The 22,347-nt window shown below is 40.7% G+C and overlaps 1 protein-coding gene across 1 annotated transcript; it reads left to right on the forward strand.

Annotated features, from left to right (window-relative positions):
• The first annotated feature begins 12,857 nt into the window (after window positions 1–12,857).
• On the forward strand, window positions 12,858–16,684 carry LOC139953896 (interstitial collagenase-like). The gene is made up of 4 exons (XM_071953494.1): window positions 12,858–12,991; window positions 13,874–14,127; window positions 15,075–15,352; window positions 16,058–16,684. Exons 1-4 carry the CDS (start codon window positions 12,893–12,895, stop codon window positions 16,222–16,224), a joined length of 798 nt encoding a protein of 265 aa, XP_071809595.1. The 5' UTR covers window positions 12,858–12,892; the 3' UTR covers window positions 16,225–16,684.
• The last annotated feature ends 5,663 nt before the right edge of the window (window positions 16,685–22,347 follow it).

A 22,347-nucleotide genomic window follows, 5' to 3' on the forward strand; every position in this document is an offset into this window, starting at 1 on the left:
CCGTGCGTAAATTTCAAAAAACGTCAACTAACACAGATTGCGCTCGACAAATGCGCGTTTACCGAAAATAATCTTTGTAGGGAATTCCCCGGTTCACGTCACGTGACAATGCTCCATGTTTTCAACACGACGGTGCACACGCAATATTGTTTGTCGACTTTAAATTTCTGTATCTTTCATTTATGTTTGATGCCGGGCGTCTGAAAAGACTTCACACATCATTTTAATGCCTTATTAAATAATAGCTGAAACTTGTGTAAAAGCAACGTCGGACTAGTTAGGCCATGCACTTTCTTACTATTATTAATATTGATAATTAATTCAACAGAATTCAAGACGTAACGTTTTCGGCATATGCTTATTTTTTTTCTCCAAAAACTAGAAATGCATTGTGGTTTATTTATTATAAAACATTTTAATTTTTTTATTTGAGGCGTAAAAAAAAAAAAAAAAAAATGATTACAAAAGTTTCCTAGCTTGTTCGTTGACTGAAGAGCTGATACTTTTTTGATCGCTTTTATTGTTATTATTACTATTATTATTATTACTATTATAATTGCCAACATGGCATTCATCACACTTATCTACGTAAAATGTATGCATATTATTATAAGGACTGATTTCACCTTAAACAAATTATTTAGCACACTTAAAGTCACCTGGAAGTGGTATTTTTTTAAAATAAAGCTTTTGTCACTAAAATACATGTTTTTACGAGAGGAATGTGAATAAAAAGTTAACTAAGGTTTAAAAATATTAGTTTTGCTTGTATTTACAAATTTACGAGTAGGCCCCGACCAGAGAGGGCGCTGTTCGTGACGTAATTCAAGGCGCGATATTTGAAGAGAAAATATGTAGTCAGGCCCCCGTACATTACGTCTGGGAACATGGCACATCAAAACAAATTTAGACACGATTTTACACACATACGTACATTGAAACTTGAACATGTTGAACGCCTAGTGGTTTTTACGAAAGCTATTGCTGCTATTTTTATTTAACTATGCGACTTTTTAGTGACCAAATGGGTTGTAAGATGTGGGTCCGCCTACGTATTATTATAGAAATACGGCCACGGAGCAGACTGCACGCACGCACTATGGCTCTGTATAATGTGCGGACGGTCACATAGGACCTGCACGCACGGTGAATCGCATGCGGTACCAAAAAAAAAAAAAAAAAAATCGTGTCACTTATAAAAATAGAAAAGCTAAAAACATACCCTCAAAGTTCAAACTTATCCGAATTTTTTCACGTTTAGCAAATGCTCCTCTGGGCTCGTCACGTCTTTCAGATACCTTCTTCGATTTCCCACTAGCTGGAAAAATTGTTGGGACGGCGTCGTGTTTAAAGAATGGCTCTTCTCGTCATGTCAATAATGAGTGGTGTATCCCGGATTCGAAGCACGACGACTCGATGCAGCAGTACACCTGGTCGGCATTGCCGGAAAAATGCCAGAAAAAAAAACTTTTTCGCAGCGTACAAACTCACGTCTTAGAATTACATGTACTTTTGCACGTGTGTTTATCTACGCATCGAGGCAAAGTCTTCCTTTTTCTACGTCACAAAAGGAGTAGGCGGAGTCAACCGCCCCAAGCACTTAATTAATTGTTTTAACATATAAATCGTGACAAACAGTTACTCAAAAAATTGTTTTATTGTTAATAAACATATACTCTTATGTTTAAAAGAAAAAAAATCTTATTTCCAGGTGCCTTTAAGGATTTTTTTGCCACTGTGCTATATTATATTACTAAGTGAAATAGACACAAGTTCATAATACTGTTTGCTAAAAAGCACTTTTCAGTCGATTTTTGCAAATGAAGCAATACTTTGCAGCTTAAAAATGAATTAAACCAAATGTAACTGTTCATCAAGCAAATAGGCTCCTTGGCACATTATTTTTTCAAAAACATGTTTCAGCCCAAGCAGTATCTTTCTCAAAGGGCAGGGCAAAAAGTCTTTCTTTAACTGTAAATGAGTTTTGCGAAAGATGTGAGACAACTTTTCAAAAATAAATTTTCATTTAACTCAATTATATGAAAGTCATAAGATTATTAATGAATTACAATCTGTGTCTGTGTCACGTCAGTCCTTAGAGGACTTCTTAAACCTATAACAATATACAATATTAATAATTCTCTCATTGATGTTGTTACTAATAATAAATATCTGGGTGTTGTTTTAAACAGTAAAATTACCAGGAATGACCATGTGAACTATGTTGTGACTAAGGCTAACAGAATGCTGGGTTTTATATTTAGTGTTGCCAAGGACTTATCCCAGGAAGCCAAATTAGCACTTTACAAGGCCCTCGTTTTACCCATTTTAGAATATGGCCAACCTGTGTGGTATATATATAATAATAATCTCATTGATTAAATTGAAAGTGTTCAGCGTCGTGCTACAAGAGTGATTCTTAAAGCCATTATACACTTTAACAGTATTGTCCAAGTCCCACACTTCGTGTATCACAACTTATAGATAAAATAACAATCCTGTGGAAATTTAGGCTCAATCGGACATCGGAGTCGGGAGAAAATAACGGGAAAACCCACTCCTGTTTTCGCGCGTTTCGCCGTGTCATGACATGTGTTTATAACAAATCCGTAATTCTCGTTAACGAGAATTTATATTGTTTTACCGTTCTTCAAAAAGTAAAGCATTTCATGGACTAATATTTCAAGAGAAGTCTTTCACCATTACCTTCTGTAAACCCTGTAAATTATTTGTAAATCTGTGACCTTTTTTTTTCTGTACCGAAAGGGTCCAATGGCTTTAAACAAAGAAGAATGGAAATTAGCTATACCGACCGTCTGAACCTCTTAAATTGGTCCACTCTTGTGTCCCGACGCAAATTTCTTTTAATCTCTTATGTCATCAAAACATTGTATGGTTGTATTGCTTGCAAAATTGTTAGACATGGTATAATGGTTAATGGTCGGCACACGGACACTGTGAGGTTCTGTCATCTCAGAGCCCGCACACAAAGACTTCACGGCTCTGCAGTGAATGCTTTTGCTCGTGAATGGAATGAACTACCAGAACATTTGAGGTCTGGTTGTGGTTTTAAATTCCTTAAATAACTGGATTCATTCCCTCCGTAGCCATCTCTGCCGACCCCGCATTAACTGATCTGTTCCATTTGCCATGTTTTTAACAATTTTGTTTTTAACTCTCTTTTAAAAATTTCTTTCTTGTTTCTATTTATTTTTGTTAACGTTTTATTTATTTATTTTTCTATTTGTTTATATATATTTTTTTCTTTTCTCTTTTGCTAATTTATTCCTTTATTTATTCATTCATTTATTTATTTATTTATTTATTTTTTATTTTTTTATATTTTTTTTCCCGACATTCATTTGTTTATTTTTTTCATTTATTTTTCTAGTTGTATATAACTCTTTTTAAACTGATAGAGGAACCGTCTTAAACCGTTGTGTCTCTTGCCAATTTTTCATTCTTATGTTTCTTTTTTGCTGGTTAAGATGATTATTTGCCTGATGGGAGGGGGTGTAGACTTGTGAACACGTCGTTAAATCGGCCCCACGTGCTGAGATAGTGCTCTCGCGAGATTACTGCTCTCGCGCGAACTGATGGCTCCCCGATTTCGACTCCTCAATGGGTGCGTTCGTTTAGCTTCCCTGGGTCGACCCCGGTGTGGCGTATTTTATCAACCAGGAACAAAACCCAGACACGTCACCACGTGAGCCTTCCCATTGTGACGTCAGTGCACCTCGGGCCAGCCCCAAGTGACCCTATCCACAAGTGGGGCTCTTGGGGCTGGCCCGAGGTGCACTGACGTCACCACGGGAAGGCTCACGTGGTGACGTGTCTGGGGGTTTTCCTGGTTCGAGGACGAACGTGGGGTAATTGTGTGCCCACGTTCGTCCTGGGAAAAAATAAAATACGCCACACCGGGGTCGACCCAGGGAAGCTAAACGAACGCACTCATTATGAGGAGTCGAAATCGGGGAGCCATCAGTTTGCGCGAGAGCAGTAATCTCGCGAGAGCACTTTCTCAGCACGTGGGGCCGATTTAACGACTATTTTGCATTTTTACTTATTCTGCGTCCCTGCTTTTAATTATCTTTCTGTTTTTGTCTTAATGTTCTTAATGTCTTTATAGATTTATTGTAAATAATTATAGATTTTTAATATATGGCCAGGGATATTGGAATTGAAGGCCTTCGGGCTACAGTTTTTAGGTAAACTTTTTTAATTCCAGGCATATGTCCCTGGCTTTTGTTTCGTACTGTATATGTTTGTACTTTGTATGTGTTTTTATGTCGAATAAATAATAATAATTATAATAATAATAACTAGACAGTAGGTGTTTGTGAACAAACACAAAGCTGTTCCGTGTTCTTTTGCTTGGATTATGTGCTAAAATGACCAAGGAGTCTGTAACTGAAAAAAAAGTTTGAAAATCGGTTGTGTAGTTCTTGAGATATGGTCCCACTTCCGGTTGACCCAGAAGAAAATGTCATCTTGGGGTCTCGGTTTTTCAAAGTTTATTTTTAATGCCTAAGGAGTCTATAACTGAAAAAAGTTTGTCAACCAGTTGTATAGTTCTGAAGATATGGTCACACTTCCGGTTGAGCCGGAAGTAGAGGTCAAGTTGGGGTCACGGTTTTTCAAAATTTATTTTTAATGCATAAGGAGTCTAAAACTGAAAAAGATTGAAAATCGGTTGTGTAGTTCTTGAGATCTGGTCCCATTTCCGGTTGACCCGGAAGTAAAGGTCAACGTGGGGTCACGGCTAGCCAATGCGAATGGCCTATGTCAAAGGAGTTAATAACTGAAACAAAATTGAAAATCGGTTGTGTAGTTCTTGAAATAAGGTCCCACTTCCGGTTGACCCGGAAGAAAAGGTCAATATGGGGGTCACAGTTTTCAAAGTTAATATTTAATGCCTAAGGAGTCTATAACTGAAAAAGTTTGAAAATCGGTTGTGTAGTTCTTGAGAAATGATCCCACTTCCGGTTGACCCGGAAATAAAGGTCAACACAAGGGCACAGTTTTCAAAGTTAATATTTAATGCCTAAGCAGTCTATAACTGAAAAAAGTTTGAAAATCGGTTGTGTAGTTCTTGACAAATGGTCCTACTTCCGGTTGACCCGGAAGAAGAGGTCAAATCGGGGTCACGGTTACCCAATGTAAATTTATCATGCCTAAGGAGTCTATTACTGAAAAAAACTTTGAATTCGGCCGTTCACTTCTTGAGATATAGTGCCGCAAAGAAAAACTCATTAAAGCTTCTATTTACCATAAATTATCACGTGATGACGTCACAGTTTTATAATTGTGTTTTTCGTACTAACAAATTTTATAAGGTACACGATGGTATGTAACTTACCCCAATCCAATGCCTTTTATTAAAAAAAAGCATTAGAACGTGCATTCGTTTTAACGAAAATCCTGAACCATCGTAGGAATCCAATGTACGCCTATTGGTAGTGTACAAATATGTACTAAGTAATGCGCCCAGAACGCGGTTAGAAAACGAATCAAAAAGATGCCAACTTCGGTTTTTTTTGAAGGTCCAGGCTGAGTTTGTAGTGGTTTTTTGTACTGGAGGGTGCGTCAGGTTTGTTCTCCCTTTCGTTACTTCGTTTCTTTCTCTTGAGTCTCGGTGGTTGTGGCGGTTCCGGTTGTGTCTGTTTTTCTTCTTCGTCTTCCCCTGAAGATGGTTCAGAAAGTAATGGTGACTTCTTGACTCGGTTAGCGTAGGTGTGCGGGCATAGTTGCGTCGTGTGTTCAGTTGATTTGCAGTTCGTGCAATCGGATGGCTGCGGGCAGTTCTTTCTCATGTGTCCATACTGTTGGCATGAATTACACCTGATGTTGGGGCAGGTGGCGGCCTTGTGCCCCTCTTCTGAGCACTTTCTACACGTTTCTTTCTGTCCTGTGTACTTGACAACCAGTTGAAACCCGTTCACCGTGATGTACGATGGTATCTTTCTGTCTATCTCCATACGTAGGTGCCGGTTGCCGTTTTCCCAATTCCGATGTTGCTGCCAGTGTCCTCGACGGATGGCGTGAACCTCTCCGTGCGAGGACATGACGGCAGCGACGCTGGTGTCTTAATGTTACGTAATGCAAGTTCTTGCCGGCAGGTGCTGTGTGTACGGTGTTTTCCCCGATCTTCAGCTCCGTTGTCATTAGTGTCTCTGTTCCTTCTGCGGTCTTTGTGGTAACGACCCATTTCTTATCGGCCACCTGCTGTACACACTGCACATCATCGGTCAGGGTGGTCTCTACCAAGTCGCAAATCTCGTCATAGGTGGCTCTTTCGTTTAGCAAAAGTTCAACGCTGTGATTTCTCTGCATCTTGAACTCGTTTGCACTATCGGTTCTCACTTGAGTTATAGGGGTTTAAAGCCCTAAGCATGATCCTCAAGATGTTGAACGTTCTCCATACAGGTCTACTGCAACACTCATAGAAAGTGTACAGCCCCATGAGAGCGACTGCACCCAGTTTAGTGACTACATCCAGAAGTACTACGTTGTACCCATGACGCCAAGATTTTAATTTATTCGTTAATGATAGACGTACCTTGATTGGTTTTAATGGACGGAAACCATTATTTTTAGAATCAGTATATTTTTCAACACAAAATATCAAATTTAGGAAACGAACAAATAAATTATTTTGAAGTTATTAAGTTTTTCACCATTTAAATGTTGACATTTGAAAAGCCATTGTGTTTGTGCACAGACACAAAACGTGCAATACATGACGTCATGGTGACGTCGTCCGGATTGTAAGGGCATCGAATAGTTAAACAGTACCCAAGCAGTATAAAATTAAAAAAAAAATACGATCGGACGTATTGTTTGTGAGATATGGCGGTCTAAAGATTGGCTAATTAAATATTCATGTCGTTATAACTTAGTTAATTAATTATTTAATTTAAGCTAATTACATTTAACTGTAACTTCAAAACCTATGCTTTAGTATGGTATAGGCTTTGACTTTTTTAAACTAGACCAAGTATGACTTTTGGCCACTACAAAATGCCCTGGTTAAACCTATGGGTTTTACGGAAACAAAGAATAATAATAAAAACAAATAAAAATCTTAACAAAAACAATAGCTGTTCCGACCACTACGTCGGAACAGCTAATAACAAATAAAAATCTTGACGATTTCAATAGCTGTTCCGACCACTACGTCGGAACAGCTAATAAAAACAAATACAAATCTTAACAAAAACAATAGCTGTTCCGACCACTACGTCGGAACAGCTAATAATAAAAATAATAAAAATCTCGACGAAAACAATACCTGTTCCGACGGTAGGTCGGAACAGCTAAAAAAACGAACAAAAACAATAGCTGTTTCGCTGCGCTACGCTACGAAACAGCTAATAAAAAAAACTTTAACAAAAACAAGAGCTGTTTCGCTGCGCTTCGCTACGAAACAGCTAATGAACGAGTCTTCTTTTTGATCGAATGCGTTTGATTGGACAACGCGTATCCCGCAGCAATGTTTACGAACGGTGTCCTTCCTTCAAAACATACCTCATCAAAACTTACCCTTTTTATACTCTGGCTGTAATAATTCCCCCCTCTGAAGTTTAATGCAATATGCAGTTAAATTTAATTAGATACCAGCGCTTTACAATGTTGGCGCCTGAATCAGTTTATTTGCGACCAGTTAGACATTTTTATGAAGGATTTGAGGTCGAGACGTCCGGAACAGTTTGCAACTAAAACGCCTACTCATCAGGTTTTAATCAACATAAAGTGCACTCTAAAGTGCGATGTTCCTTCATTAATGCAGGGCCCAATTTCATGGCTGCTTGCCGCCGAATTCTGCACTTATGATCACGATTTCCCGCTTGACATGCTAGCGCCGAATTTCTGCGCTAGCCTTGTAAGCGTAGAATAATTTAACGTGGAGTATATACGCACGAGCACAAGCCAAAATTCGCCGCTAACCCGTGAAATACGTTTGCCGTATGCACAGAATTACCTGCTTCCGTAAGCGCCGATTCTGTGCTTATGGTAAGCAGAGCCATGAAATTGGGCCCTGGTCTTCGTGCACCGCTTAGAATGAACTCATTTTTGGGGTATTTTGGGTATGATCCACAGTCGTGTGGAGATGATCATAAACGGTCTTTACATGTGGGTGCCTGATGGGAGTGCCAGGTCTGGAAGGAAGGGGTCATAGTAACTTTAGTAATATTTAAATATCGTTCAAAGATTCTTCAAAAAAAATAACTTATTTGTTATCAAACTAGATCAGCTACGAACTTCTGGAGGAAGTTAAACAATTGTCAATTGCCACAATTATGAACAAACTGCCATTCGTATAAAGATTCAACAAATTCCATTCTAGATTTATTGTAGAAATGTTCGGTGGGAATGCCGCCATGAACTTTATGTTTGTGTTTAGTCTATGCCCTACCCTTCTCTCCCGCTCGCAAATCACCATCTCTCTTTAATTTCTTAAAAAGGTTATGAATTTCGTGTTTGTCAAATAGTTACCTAAATTAGTAGACATAAAACAAGTACAACTGTTCCAACTGGAAACTGACGTGTAGTTTGCTCTTTTCATACAAAAGAAAGCAAGAAAGATATAAGATTTATCTAAATACACAATGAACGAATGGAAACTTATTGCTTTTGTAAAATATTGTTCTCTTTTCTGAAGAATTCCCTTGTGGGATCCACAATGTGAAAAAGACCCCACAGTGGCCCCTTCGTGAGCACACGCACACACAAGCTGTCATTTCCCTCTCCATGGAAACCTGGAAAAAGAAAGTTTAAGTTGCACTAATTTAAATAATACAACATTCGTCATAAAACGAGTCGTATCTATTAAACACAATTTTTTTTTGGAGAAGTCAGGAGAGAATGGCTGCACTAATTTTCAGCCCCTTTCCAAGATGCTGGAAAGGAATTGGCACCAAGCAAGATGACTCAAGCTTAGCTTTAAAGGCACTGGACACTATTGGTTATTACTCAAAATAATTGTTGGCATAAAACTTACTTGGTTACGAGCGATGGAGAGCTGTTGATAGTATACAAATATTGAGAGGCATGCATTTACGCTTCTCATATTATTGTGTACTCCTATCAGGGATTATTTTTTCCTGCATGGTCATAACTCCGCTCTGAATTTAGGGCGATATCTAAATTACGCGCCCGCCTTTTGAAATGCAAATTTTAAATGTTAGTTTGATTCTAAACATGTATGTTAATAAGGGAATGAAGGGGGTAGCGACGAGTTCTTAAACGGCCGTTTGAAGTAAACCGGCAGGGTCGTGGCCGTGCGATAAAGGCCCATTCATAAATGCTTGGTTAAAAAGCGTAATCAAGTAGGAAACCATGTACACATATTTCCGACGTTCTTGAACTCTGTACGTCTGGATTTTTTTGGGATGGTTTTCGGATATGCATTTTGTGCACGTAGTAATGCATCCTCGCAACCATGGGCTAACCCGCACAAATGATATCCGAAAACAACCGGTTATAAACAGTTCCAACTGATCATTATCAACAGTTTAAACAGCCCCGGTGCCGCGCTCTCCACCAATATATTGCAAACACAGCGAAACTGTATGGGGTATTATGTATATAGAGTTAAAGCAATCGAATGTTTGAACAACCAAAGTTATACTTTGCCTTTAAGGACAGTCTGAAGACCACCTTGATGAGCTTCTAAATACCCGTGGGGAACCTGAAGAACTTTGCATTATAAAATATCGTCTGACATAGCGCACGTTTCTGCCAACAAGGTACTCAATGCGCTTTTCAGAAAGATGGGTTATTGAAGTTAAAGTTGTGAAATCCCATAGACCGATTGCGCTTCCAATGTTTATATGTGACCACGTGACCTGAGATGGGTATAGAAAAACACAGCTAGACAGTAAAGACATCGGAAGACTTGTACCGATGGACCATAATCGGCAGTATTTTCGACAAAATAACACTACTACAAACGAAGCCCTTTAATAAAATGTTTCTGAACTCGTATGAAATTAGCTTTCATTTACTAAATTATTACATTTAGGAGTTGTTCAATTTTATTGCTGCCGTTATCACTTAAGAGAAATTAAATATAACCTTAAAATTTGAGTGCTTTATGCAACGTGCTTTTAATGAGTTGTTTTGGAATGACTCATAAAAATGTTATAGTTAACAATTTAATTATTTGCAACACTTATTATTAACTGTTGCAAAAGTACACCTGACACAGCACTGGCATGCGCAAACTTACTGGTCCGGTTTGTGGGGTCCAGCTGTTGTTCTATAATTCCCTTTCCTATAACAGCTCTCTTGTGGGGTCCACAGGTTGGCCAAACAATTCTCTTTTGGGGTATATTATTCAATTTTATTAAAGACCCCACAAGGGTGCTCCCGAAAACCCGCTCCAGAGCATCCATCAATCAGTCGACTCCCTTGCTCCACCGGTGAAGAGAATCTTGATTATAATGAATATGAGGCCCAATCGTTCATCCCTCTGGGTCTACTAAAAAAGCCTCTTAAACACTAGTCTTAGTTCAAGACTCTCCTGGATTTGCCACAAGAGGGCGCGCTGTCATCACTCCTGTGATAGCGGTTCCCGGGGTGGTGATAGCGGTTCGTGGTTGATAGCGCGTTGGGATGATAGCGTGCCCTCTTGTGACAAATCCAGGAGAGTCTTGAACCAAGACTACTTCAACACCAGCAGTCCAGCATTTTCCTCAAGATGAGCAGAGCGTACTGCTCGAAACATCTAGACAAAACCAGCTCTTCTCAAAGCCAACACTCCTCCAATTAGAGACTTGCACGTGGCTACAAAAATATCACGGGCATATTACTCGGGTGGGATTCGAACCCACGACTCTTGCAACTCTGGAGCAGTGTCTTACCAATTAGACTACTTAGATTGCCCGGTAGAGGCAGTTTGAATCCTCTGTTTTGGCATCTATTATATCGTTGCGGTATACCCGCTGCCAAACTATAGAGGATTTGAACTGCCGCTATCTATAGCTACCGGGCAATCTCGATAGTCTAAGTAAGACACTGCTCTGGAATTGCAAGGGTCTTCATTTCGAATCCCACCACCCGAGTAATGTGCCTGTGATATTTTGTTCACAGGACTCGGGCAAGTACTGAGTACAGTGCTACAACACATCAGGGCCCAATTTCATGGCTCTGCTTACCGCCGAATTCTGCGCCTTCGTTCACGATTCCCCGCTTACGTGCAAGCGCCGAATTTCTTCGCTCCCGAAAACCCGCTCCAGAGCATCCATCAATCAGTCGACTCCCTTGCTCCACCGGTGAAGAGAATCTTGATTATAATGAATATGAGGCCCAATCGTTCATCCCTCTGGGTCTACTAAAAAAGCCTCTTAAACACTAGTCTTAGTTCAAGACTCTCCTGGATTTGCCACAAGAGGGCGCGCTGTCATCACTCCTGTGATAGCGGTTCCCGGGGTGGTGATAGCGGTTCGTGGTTGATAGCGCGTTGGGATGATAGCGTGCCCTCTTGTGACAAATCCAGGAGAGTCTTGAACCAAGACTACTTCAACACCAGCAGTCCAGCATTTTCCTCAAGATGAGCAGAGCGTACTGCTCGAAACATCTAGACAAAACCAGCTCTTCTCAAAGCCAACACTCCTCCAATTAGAGACTTGCACGTGGCTACAAAAATATCACGGGCATATTACTCGGGTGGGATTCGAACCCACGACTCTTGCAACTCTGGAGCAGTGTCTTACCAATTAGACTACTTAGATTGCCCGGTAGAGGCAGTTTGAATCCTCTGTTTTGGCATCTATTATATCGTTGCGGTATACCCGCTGCCAAACTATAGAGGATTTGAACTGCCGCTATCTATAGCTACCGGGCAATCTCGATAGTCTAAGTAAGACACTGCTCTGGAATTGCAAGGGTCTTCATTTCGAATCCCACCACCCGAGTAATGTGCCTGTGATATTTTGTTCACAGGACTCGGGCAAGTACTGAGTACAGTGCTACAACACATCAGGGCCCAATTTCATGGCTCTGCTTACCGCCGAATTCTGCGCCTTCGTTCACGATTCCCCGCTTACGTGCAAGCGCCGAATTTCTTCGCTAGCCTTGTAAGCGTCGAATGCCTAGTAACGTGGAGTACGCACGCGCAGAAGCCAAACCTCGCCGCTAACCCGTGAAATACGCTTGCCGTAAGCACAGAATTTCCTGCTTCCGTAAGCGCCGATTCTGTGCTTACGGTAAGCAGAGCCATGGAATTGGGCCATGTGTATGGGTAAAAACTGAAATGAATATGCTTGAAACTTTGTTAACTTCATTACTTAAATAGGACGATGAAAAACACCGCACAAAAAATGTGAAGTTCAAAGCATCAAGTCTCTACTGCAAGAAAACAAGTTGAAATAATAGCCTGACGTTTTACAGAACAACATTTCTCGTTTTCTCCTATTACCTCTATAATGTGCTGGTATCTACGGGTTTTTATCGGTTCGTGGCGTCGGGGAAGATGTGTTTGTTTGCTCAATAAAAAAGTCTGTATAATACTTGAACAATCGTTAACTTGAGGACTTGTGTTTGTTTGAAGCCGTAAACAAACAAGTGTTTCAATATTTCCGAAGTGAATTTTTAGAAGAAAAAAAACAAGTGGTTAGCTCAAAGTTGTGTTTTTTTAACAAACAATAAAATTAAGTTATTGATATGAACATTTTGAGACTGATTCCTGAGTTTAAAATAATCCATCGACCAGGAGAATCACTATTATTCACGATTAAAGTCTCTTGAGATGTATTGGCCTATAGTGCGTGATGAGAAGTGGTTTTCAGCATGCAGGGTGGGGGCTATATAAAGTGGCTGCTCGACACCCAGCGAGTAAGAACAGCTACCGTCGTCTCATTATCCATCCTGTTTCGAGTTTGTTTCCACGATGTCTGGGTCCACATGGTTTGCAGTTTGGGTTGTTTGTTGTGCAACACTCATCACGGGTCATCATACCGTCAGTGATGATACCAACGAATTCGCATTGGTAAAGAACCAATCATTCGCACTTATCTTCAACTTATTGTTGTTTTTTTTTTTTTTTTTTTTTTAACTGTGTGTTTGTTTGTTTGTTTGTTTTACTGTGTGTTTGTTTGTTTGCTTTACCATTGTTTTTTATGGGTATAGGGTTTGTTCTGTGCCTGTTGGGGGTTATTTTGCTTTTTCATTCGTTCATTTTTTTTTTGCGTTTTTCTTATATTGTTTTCTAGACTTAATAAAAAAAGATGTTTAATATTTGTGTAAGAAATATTGGAACTGAATGCATTCGGGCTACAGTTTTTCGGTATGCCGGGTATCATTTATGTCACTGGCTTTGGTTTTGTAATGTTCTGTTTTGAATGCGTTTTATAATGCCGAATAAATAATAATGTTAATAATCATAATTTGCATCTAGGAAAAAATTTTCTTTTTGGTTTTACCCATATACACCGATGTGTGTTAGCACTGTATACTCAGTACTTACCCGAGCTTCGTGAAAAAAAGAGTTCAGGGCAAATACTTCGGGAGATATTCGACCCACCGACCTTTGCAATTCTAGAGCAGTGTCATACCAACTAGACCACAGAGAATATTTTTTGTCCCCGATGCAAATTTTACATCTCTTAAACAGTTTGTAGTACCCGCTGCTAAAACATAGGATTCGAACTGCCTCTAGCTACCGGGCAACCTCGGTAGTCTAGTTGGTAAGACATCGCCCTAGAATTGCAAAGGTCGTGGGTTCGAATCCCACCCGAGTAATATGCTTGTGATTTTTTTCCACAGAATTCGGGTAAGTACTGAGTTTACAGTGCTAACCTACATCGGTGTGAATGGATAAAACCCAAAATGAAAACCCTTAAATTATTCATTATTATCTTTGTTCATAAAGAATTGGTTGCGATCCTATGGCTACCTGTACTCATCCGAACCAGATGATGAGTTGAGTATTGCTGATGTTAGTGCTGCTATACGACGCATGCAGGCGTTTGCCAGTCTACCCGAGACCGGTGAGGTAGATTCTGCTACCCTCGAGGTCATGAACATGCCAAGATGCGGCGTACCTGATTTTGAGCCAGATGAAGACGGTCAATTCAAGCGGTATACGACTAGATCAAAGTGGCCTAGAACGGCACTCACATACAAGTACGTAAATTTAAGTTGAACCCATTTCCTTTCAGCTACTGACCTTTTTTTAATAACATGTGGTATAGTTTTCCCCAACAAGGTCGGAGCACCTGAGTCCGGGTAAACTAAAGTAAGAAAGGTATTAGAAAATTTAAAATTATTTTGTTTCCTCGAAGTATTATTTATTTCTTAGAAATAATTTCGTAACCCTTAAACATTTTTTTCGTTGGGCGAAAGATGTCAACTCTGGGGAATGAAGTACATTTAAAGGAACACGTTGCCTTGGATCGGTCGAATTGGTCTTTGAAAATCGTTCTATAACCGTTTGTTGTAAAATGTATATGGTTAGAAAGATATTGTAAAAATAGAATACAGTGATCTACACAAATATGCCTCGAAATTGCGTGGTTTTCTTTTTACCCTGTCGACTAACACGGTCGGCCATTTATGGGAGTCAAGATTTTGACTCCCATAAATGGCCGACCGTGATAGTTCGCGACGTAAAAGGAAAACCGTGCAGTTTCGAGTGATACTTGTGCGGATCATTATATTCTACTTTTAAAACATCTTTCTAACCACATGCATTTCATAACAAACGGTTTCAAACGCTTTTAATAGACCAACTCGTCCGATCCAAGGCAACGTGTTCCTTTAAGAAACAATATAACTTCAATTTGTTTTCAACCGTTTCAATAATGTTTGGACCTGTCCCTTCATGGCCCTTGCATGCTGCCCGACAAACATTGAAACCGTTTCTTATGAAATCGACATGGTTAGTAAGGGAATAAAAGGGTACCGACGAGTTCTTTAATGGCCGTTTAAATCCGGCAGGGTCGTTGCCGTGTGATAAAGGCCCTAGCCGAAAGCAGTGAATACAGTACACACACATCGGTGTACGGGTAAAAACCAAAATTAATATTACCTAGCTTGTTAACAGATTATAATTGATTGTGATTTTATTTCAGATTTGAGAGTTACACCAGGGATTTGTCAGTATGCGACATCGAGTCAACTGTAGCCGCTTCGTTCAAACAATGGAGTGATGTGTGCCCCCTTACCTTCACACTGGTAACTGGAACCGCAGACATTATCATCAAATTTGTAGATGGTTGGCATGGTGATGGAAACGCGTTTGATGGAAGAGGCGGCACCCTGGCTCATGCATTCTACCCTGCTAGCGGCTTTGGTGGTGATTTGCATTACGATGATGCAGAGACATTCAGAATGCACAGCACCAATTCAAGTAATATTCTAGATTGTTCGCATGGCAATCATTTTTAATTAGCAAACATTGTTCTATTTTCACATACATCTAATGTTTCCATCGTGTTATTTGTTTTAAAGGCAGTGGACACTATTGGTACAATACTCACAATAATTATTAGCATGAAACCTTGGGTCGATTTCACAAAGAGTTAGGACTCGTCTAATCTCGAGTTAGGCCGAGTAACTCGTCCTAACTTTATGGTCTGCATGCTACAATGCAGAGGGTTATGACTCGTCCTAAGTCCTAAGATTATATGTTGGGAAGAGTTTTGTGAAATCGACGGAAGCCGTGGTAACGAGTGATGGGGAATAGTATAAACATTGTGAGACACGGCTCATCCTTCTGAAGTGACGTAAGAAGTAGTTTTCAACGAGTTTTGATTGCGAGACCTCAGATTTAAATTTTGAGGTCTCGAAATCAAGCATCTGAAAGCACACAATTTCATGTGACAAAAGTGTTTTTTCTTTCATAGTTATCTCGCAACTTCGCCGACTAATTGAGCTCAAATTTTCACAGGTTTGTTATTTTATGAATGTGTTGAGATACATGAGTGAGAAGACTGGTCCTAATTGACAACTACCAATAATGTCCAGTGTATTAAGGATAATCTGCAAATGCTTTTAAGTAAATTTGAAATAATCCCTTCATATGCTCATGTGTATATCCGGTTTTTTTTTTTAGATGATATTGACCTCCTGTATGTAACTGTGCATGAGATTGGTCACAGCATTGGCATAGACCACAGCAGCGTGTCTGGAGCCATAATGTACCCAACCTACGCAAAGGTGGCAACAGTCGAACTTCATAGTGACGACATTAACGCAGCCCGAGCTCTGTATGGCAAGTAAATGCTACCCATCGATACAGAATCACTTCTTAAGCCATACGTAGTTGAATACTTTAATTGTCAGTAGTAAACTTAAATGACTTTTTATCTTTTAATTCAGCTCTATATTTTCTTGAACAATCATATCAACACGCTGGGGTAATGATCGCTGCTAGTTACGTAATCTTACAGAATTCATGTCGTCTGTAAAGAGACAATACAAATCCACTCAAGTAGAAATGGTTTAAGATACCACTCAATAAAACTATATTTCCATTTAAAATATATGAGTCGATTAAGTAGGCTTTGGTTTAAAGCATTAGACGCAATATTATTATCATTTCCCCGCTGATATACTGGGCTAATTTGATATAATAATGGTAAGAACGCTGAGCCCAGTATTTTAGTATAGATTTTTGGACACTCCTGTTTTCTACTAGCCTTGTCCAAGGCTCTTTATGCAAGCACCGGCCCACAGACTATACCGCGCGCACGATACCGTGGGGTCGAAGATGGCTTTGCGAGGTATCAACGAGGTTACAAAACGAGGCCGATATCTCGCAAAGCCATCTTCGACCCCACGGTATCGTGCGCGCGGTATAGTCTGTGGGCCGGTGCTTGCATAAAGAGCCTTGGACAAGGCTAGTAGTGTTCTACAGAACAAGCTATTTTGTTTAAACCATACCTTTACGTCCTTGTGAGAACCATTGGTTGGAACACAATTTTTCACAACGTACTAATGCGAGCAACTCTTGTACGGACGGTCACTTTGTTTGCCTTCATGCTACCCTCACACTGAGGCGAATATTCTTGCGAAAATGTATATTTGAAATTCGCGATGAATTCGCCCAAAATTTGCGATTGGACAGTGAATAAAAATATGTTTTTGGTCGTCCCTCAACCTCTCCTTACCAGTATCTTACACATAATACACACACTTTACCGGCAGTACCAATGGCTTAATACCAATTATTACAAACATTGATGGCGAAATACCGTCTTCACAACATTCGCTGAAATTTGGGAAGCGCTTCGAATTGCCGCTCTCACAGAGTGGCGAATGTTCTTGCGAAGATGAATATTTGAACTTCGCGTTGAATTCATCCAAAATGGCGGTTTGATAGTGAATATTTTCATGTCGGTCTCACCCCTCGATCGTCCTCGGTCGGCCCTCTCCTTACCAATATCTAACGAATAACTTACGAATGCTTACAAACGCTTGCTAATGCCTTTACGAACGTTGCCAACGCTTACGCACGCTTTTCAAACGTTACCAATGCACGGAAATCGACGGCAAACGACCGCCTACGCAACATTCGCTGAAATTGAGAAACCGGTTTCTAAATTGACTGATCTTCGTAATTAAGGAAGTGGGGAATAATTTGTGAGCGTTCCGAATTTGTTACCAACGCTTACGAAGACACGGCGAATGTTGCGAAGTTTGGGCGATTGTCAAATATTTCCTTCCGTTAGCATATTCGCCGTGTGAGAGCAGCATAAATTGACCGATCTTCGTATAAGGAGGCGGAGAAGGGCTTGTGAACATACCGATTTTGTTACCAACGCGAACGAAGACTACACGGCGAATGTTGCGAAACCGTTTGAGCGAATGTTAAATATTTCCGTGCGTTAGCACATTCGCTAGCATATTTTTCCCAGTGTGAGAGTAGCATTTGCCCGATTCTTACTATTAGGGAATACGAAAACAATACGAATGTTGACGTCACAAATTCGCAACTAACATGCAACACTCATGGGTTGAACTCGTTTCTACCGATGCGAACAGCTGTTGCGAATTTGTGACGTCAAAAATTCGAATCGCAATAGCATTATGTATGAACCGAACAAATTGACTGCGTCCGACTTAGCAGCTACGGCTACGACTACGGCTGGGTTGCTGCGTCATCACGCGCTGAAGTTCAAGACGTCCTTAAAACCACCCTTAGAATTCGCAGCCATAGTTGTAGTTGCTATTTTGGATGCAGCCGTATATTCCTATTCCTTGGTGACGGTCATGGTTCCTCATGCATTACTTCTTCAGTGGGTGGGGTATAATGTTGTGAAGACTCGTGGCTCGCAGTCAATCGGGCAAATGACTCAACAAACTCCTCAGCGAGCTTACCAACCAAACTAAAGACCCTATGCATTGTAGGATTAGCCTATAAACAATGTCCCTTCGGATTGGCAAGAGCGCCCTCAAATGACGTCACATGCATTATAACGGGTATGCGGGCAACCTTGTTTTCGAAGTAACACATTGTACGACTAAGATGCATCTATAGGATGAATAAAGATAGCCTATCTTTCAATTTAAACCTTAAAGACACCGTCATCAATATCAGAAGAATAATTTGTTTTGCGAACAAACAACATCATTTAACGACTGCATTCAGTTATCAAGCTATTATTGGTGGTGGATTGTTACTGTTGTTATTAATTGAATAAAAACTGTTGAAGGTGAGTAATTTTGTCTTCCAATGGCATTAAAGACACTGTTTCAATGGCTTATTTATTTATTATGTAAGCTTCTAAATCGGATGCTTTAATATAATAGATTTTAAATTTGCATCAGGGATAGTGACTATTAATGCACCGATGTGTGTTAGCACTGTATACTCAGTACTTTCCCAGGCATGTTCGTGAGGGATTCGAACCCACGACCGTTGCAATTCTAGAACAGTGTCTTACCAACTAGACTACCGAGGTTGCCCGGCAGCTAGAGGCAGTTCGAATCCTATGTTTTGGCAGTGGGTACCGCAGCGATATAATAGATGTTAAATTTGCACCGGGGAAAAGAATATTATTTTTGGTTTTCAACGGATGCTTTAACTTTGAAAAGGGTTCTAAGGTCTGCTGCGCTGTTGTCCCAACCAATGATAAGCAACAGGTTGTTCCTTAATAATAAATAATACTTGTGTGTTTATGTGCATTTCACATTAGTGTCCCAATGCGCTTTACAAACGTGACACAGTATGTTTATTCTATTGGTGCTAAAATTATGGAAATTATAACATTCAATAATGTACAAAATTGTGTTTTCTCTGGGTGAAGAGGTAATCATGGTAATATGTAAACCCTACCGAAAGTACCACTGAAGTTCCCCCCGGGCCGCGGTGGTTTTGACAATAATGCGTGTGCGTTGCGAATTACTTATTCAGGGCTTCAGACGAGAGGACGGAGCGTGGAGCCGAATCCAAAGCCGAAGCAGTGGTTTTGAAAGTGATTAATCTCAGTTGAACACGGCAAACAGAACAAGAACAGTTTATCCTGAGATACTGTCTGGGGGAAGTTGTTCAGAAAAGCCAGGTAAAGTTGTCCGGGGACAGATTCACCCGGGGGGGGGGCGGGGCTGCAGAATATCTGTCCACATCCGCGTCAATCCGGGGTTGGTCGTTTGGAGTCCCACTAGTCCATTTCTCTTTCTTCATATAATTTTTCAATTTATTAAAGTTAAATATTGCGAGGGTGTTGGATGTGGCTAAGCGCTCGTATTCTGGGAGAGGCACTGATTTGCCCCTTTACCCCCCCCCCCCCCCCCCCCGCCGCCGCTGCATTTTAAACCAATGCTCCGTTACTTATGCGGACCTCAATCGGACAGACGGGGCCTGGAAGGGGGGGGGGACCGAGCCGTGGTTCTGATGAGGGGCCAAATTTGACAACTTCTTCAATTAAAGGGTAAAACAAGTTGTCTGGTCTGATCTAGAAGATACAAATAATCTTGCTTGGTGATAAAAGTTTCTTCATTAAAGGGCGTCGCTTTGGCTGTATCTCTTCGCTTATACAACAGGGGTGGAAGGGTATAACTATAACTATTACGAGACGAGTTGAGTCTTTGCACTTTCGAGAAGCCGTGTGCCGTATGAAGCACATGGGTCCATGTTCCCTCTACCCCTGTGGCACTGCCCCTGTTTCGCAATGACATTGGTGAACCAATCCCGTGGTCTACACTAAACAGCCGGACCTCATTGACATTTTCGGTGTTTTGTTACCGAGGAGGAGGTCCCGATGTACACTTTTAAAATTTGACTGGAGCATTGCTACTATTGGTTTCAGCATTCGGGGCACCGGTGTACCGTTGGCCAAAAGAAGGGCACGGTTTTTCGCGCAAGCAGTATATAAGCCTCATTGAAGGCTTTTGGCCGTCACTCTCAAAACATCAAAGCCACATCGTATCCTTGACATTGATTTTGTTTAAGGGGAAGCTGTGTTGAACTTCGGAGACTAAACCTTCCAAAGAGTTTAAAGTATTAAACTACACTGCTTACAAAGCAGTCGATTAATATTTAAATATCCTTTTGAGATGATGAAATGACTCATTACTTCTACCACCTGTGGCAGATCAAAGGTTTGTTCCAAACAACAGGTCAGTTTGCAGGACGATACGCCCTAAACATACAACAACAAAAGTACAGCAGCCGGTAACGGTTGTACCGCGCGCAGAGCAAGGGTTATATTCGAGGTTATATTGGTCACGTTCCCTAGCAACCAGTCCCACACAGAAAGCTAAACTGTTGGCCCTCGTGCTAATTTAGAGTTATCAATGTACAACTGATAGGGGTTCCAACACGGGTACCAGCGATTATTGGACCTTGAGCCCTTATGGTAGCAACGGACAACAAAATATTCAACAGCTTGTTTGAGCTACAATGATAACCCAGCACCCAGTGCGTAGTATAGTAGGCCTATAGTTGCTTCGTTCCGTACACTAAAAGCTGCTATCTTTGGGACTAATAGTAAAGCGTTATTCTTAAATCAGAACGGAACATCGTCAGGCTAAAAAGTTATTTTGTTCTTTTATTATAATTATGCCAAACCAAAGATGTGATAAATTGCAAGTCAACACGGAGTGAAGGTGTTCTTGGAGGTATGTTCCCGATTTGCTTATAAACTCATTACAATCTTTTTCCATCAGAGGTGTTCGGATGGATGGGGGTCAGGGATTATCTATCCCTCACCGTTTTTACTGACTGGTGGGCCAAAAAATGTTTAGGCGTAAGTCTTATGAATTTGTTTGTCTGTATCAACCATCCGTAAAGGGGGGGGGGGGGGGGCAGATACAAAAATATGTATCTTAAAAGATGACTTGTCGTTATTATACTCAGTCATTCGAACGATTTTTTACGGCATTTCTCAGTTGATTTTCTGCTACCTATTTCAATAATGAAATTAAATGGTTTAACCGGCCTCGTGCTCGCTACGGAAATCGAATGACCTTTGAGGCTTTATGAATTCGAATGATGACGTTTGATGAGCGAACCCTAAGAATGTTTCAAAAGAGAACGCCTATATCATTAAGTTAAGTTTACACTCAGTTCCCCCGCCTGGGGGAACAACATCTCCGGGGGTATAGGAGGGGGTTTCATATCGGTGTGGCGGTTTCAACTTTCCGCTGTGTTCAGTTTTCCGAATGACCAAATACGGTAGCATTACGTCATGCGATGCCTGCGCACAGTAAGCGAAAGTAGTCCATTTTTAGTGCCGTATTGAGTCGTCCGTTACCCTCCGGTAGCTGTCATGGCGGCGTCCACGAGCCGAGTACAACTAGCGGCAAACGCGTGGATCGTATGAGTTGTTTTATATGCAAGCAGAGTGTGACCTGCCTATAGTTGTACCCATGAATACATGTAAAGAGTGGGGCAAGAGATTATGCGACTACACAGAAAAGAATAGTAATATAAACAATTTGGGGTCACTGCTGAGAGAACTACAGTACTCGCCAGGGTACTCGCGGCGGTATCTGACAGGTCACCCGGAAAACTGATGAACACGCCGGAAAGCTAAAACCGTTCGAACAACGTGATGATATGTCCGACTACGTCACCCGGAAAACTGAACACGGCGGAAGACTGAAACCGCCACACCGGCGCGTCATATGGGCTACTGCACGTCACAACAATAAACTATCTTAACACCCATCGGTTTAAAGTGAGTTTAACTGTTCGATAAGGCTATGAACACATTCGGTTGGTTGTCATGTGACCAGTATTCTGACAAATCCAAACAATTGCATTAAATAACAAATCTGTGATTTTTTTAGGGCCTATACTCTTTAGGTCATTGGTTACAGGTAAAGAATAATAACAGCAAAAAACACCCTTGCTGAATAATTAATGTGTGTGCTTCATAATAAAAAGCTTTAGGCCTG

This window comes from Asterias amurensis, chromosome 22 (genome assembly GCF_032118995.1).
Source record: "Asterias amurensis chromosome 22, ASM3211899v1".
Lineage (NCBI taxonomy): Eukaryota > Metazoa > Echinodermata > Asteroidea > Forcipulatida > Asteriidae > Asterias > Asterias amurensis.

Bases quoted from the DNA above. Each gene is read 5' to 3' on its own strand.
- LOC139953896 (XM_071953494.1), top strand. From the start codon at position 12,893: ATGTCTGGGTCCACATGGTTTGCAGTTTGGGTTGTTTGTTGTGCAACA. The intron at 12,992-13,873 runs GTAAAGAACCAA...TTGTTCATAAAG, and splicing joins ATACCAACGAATTCGCATTG to AATTGGTTGCGATCCTATGG. The intron at 15,353-16,057 runs GTAATATTCTAG...TTTTTTTTTTAG, and splicing joins AATGCACAGCACCAATTCAA to ATGATATTGACCTCCTGTAT.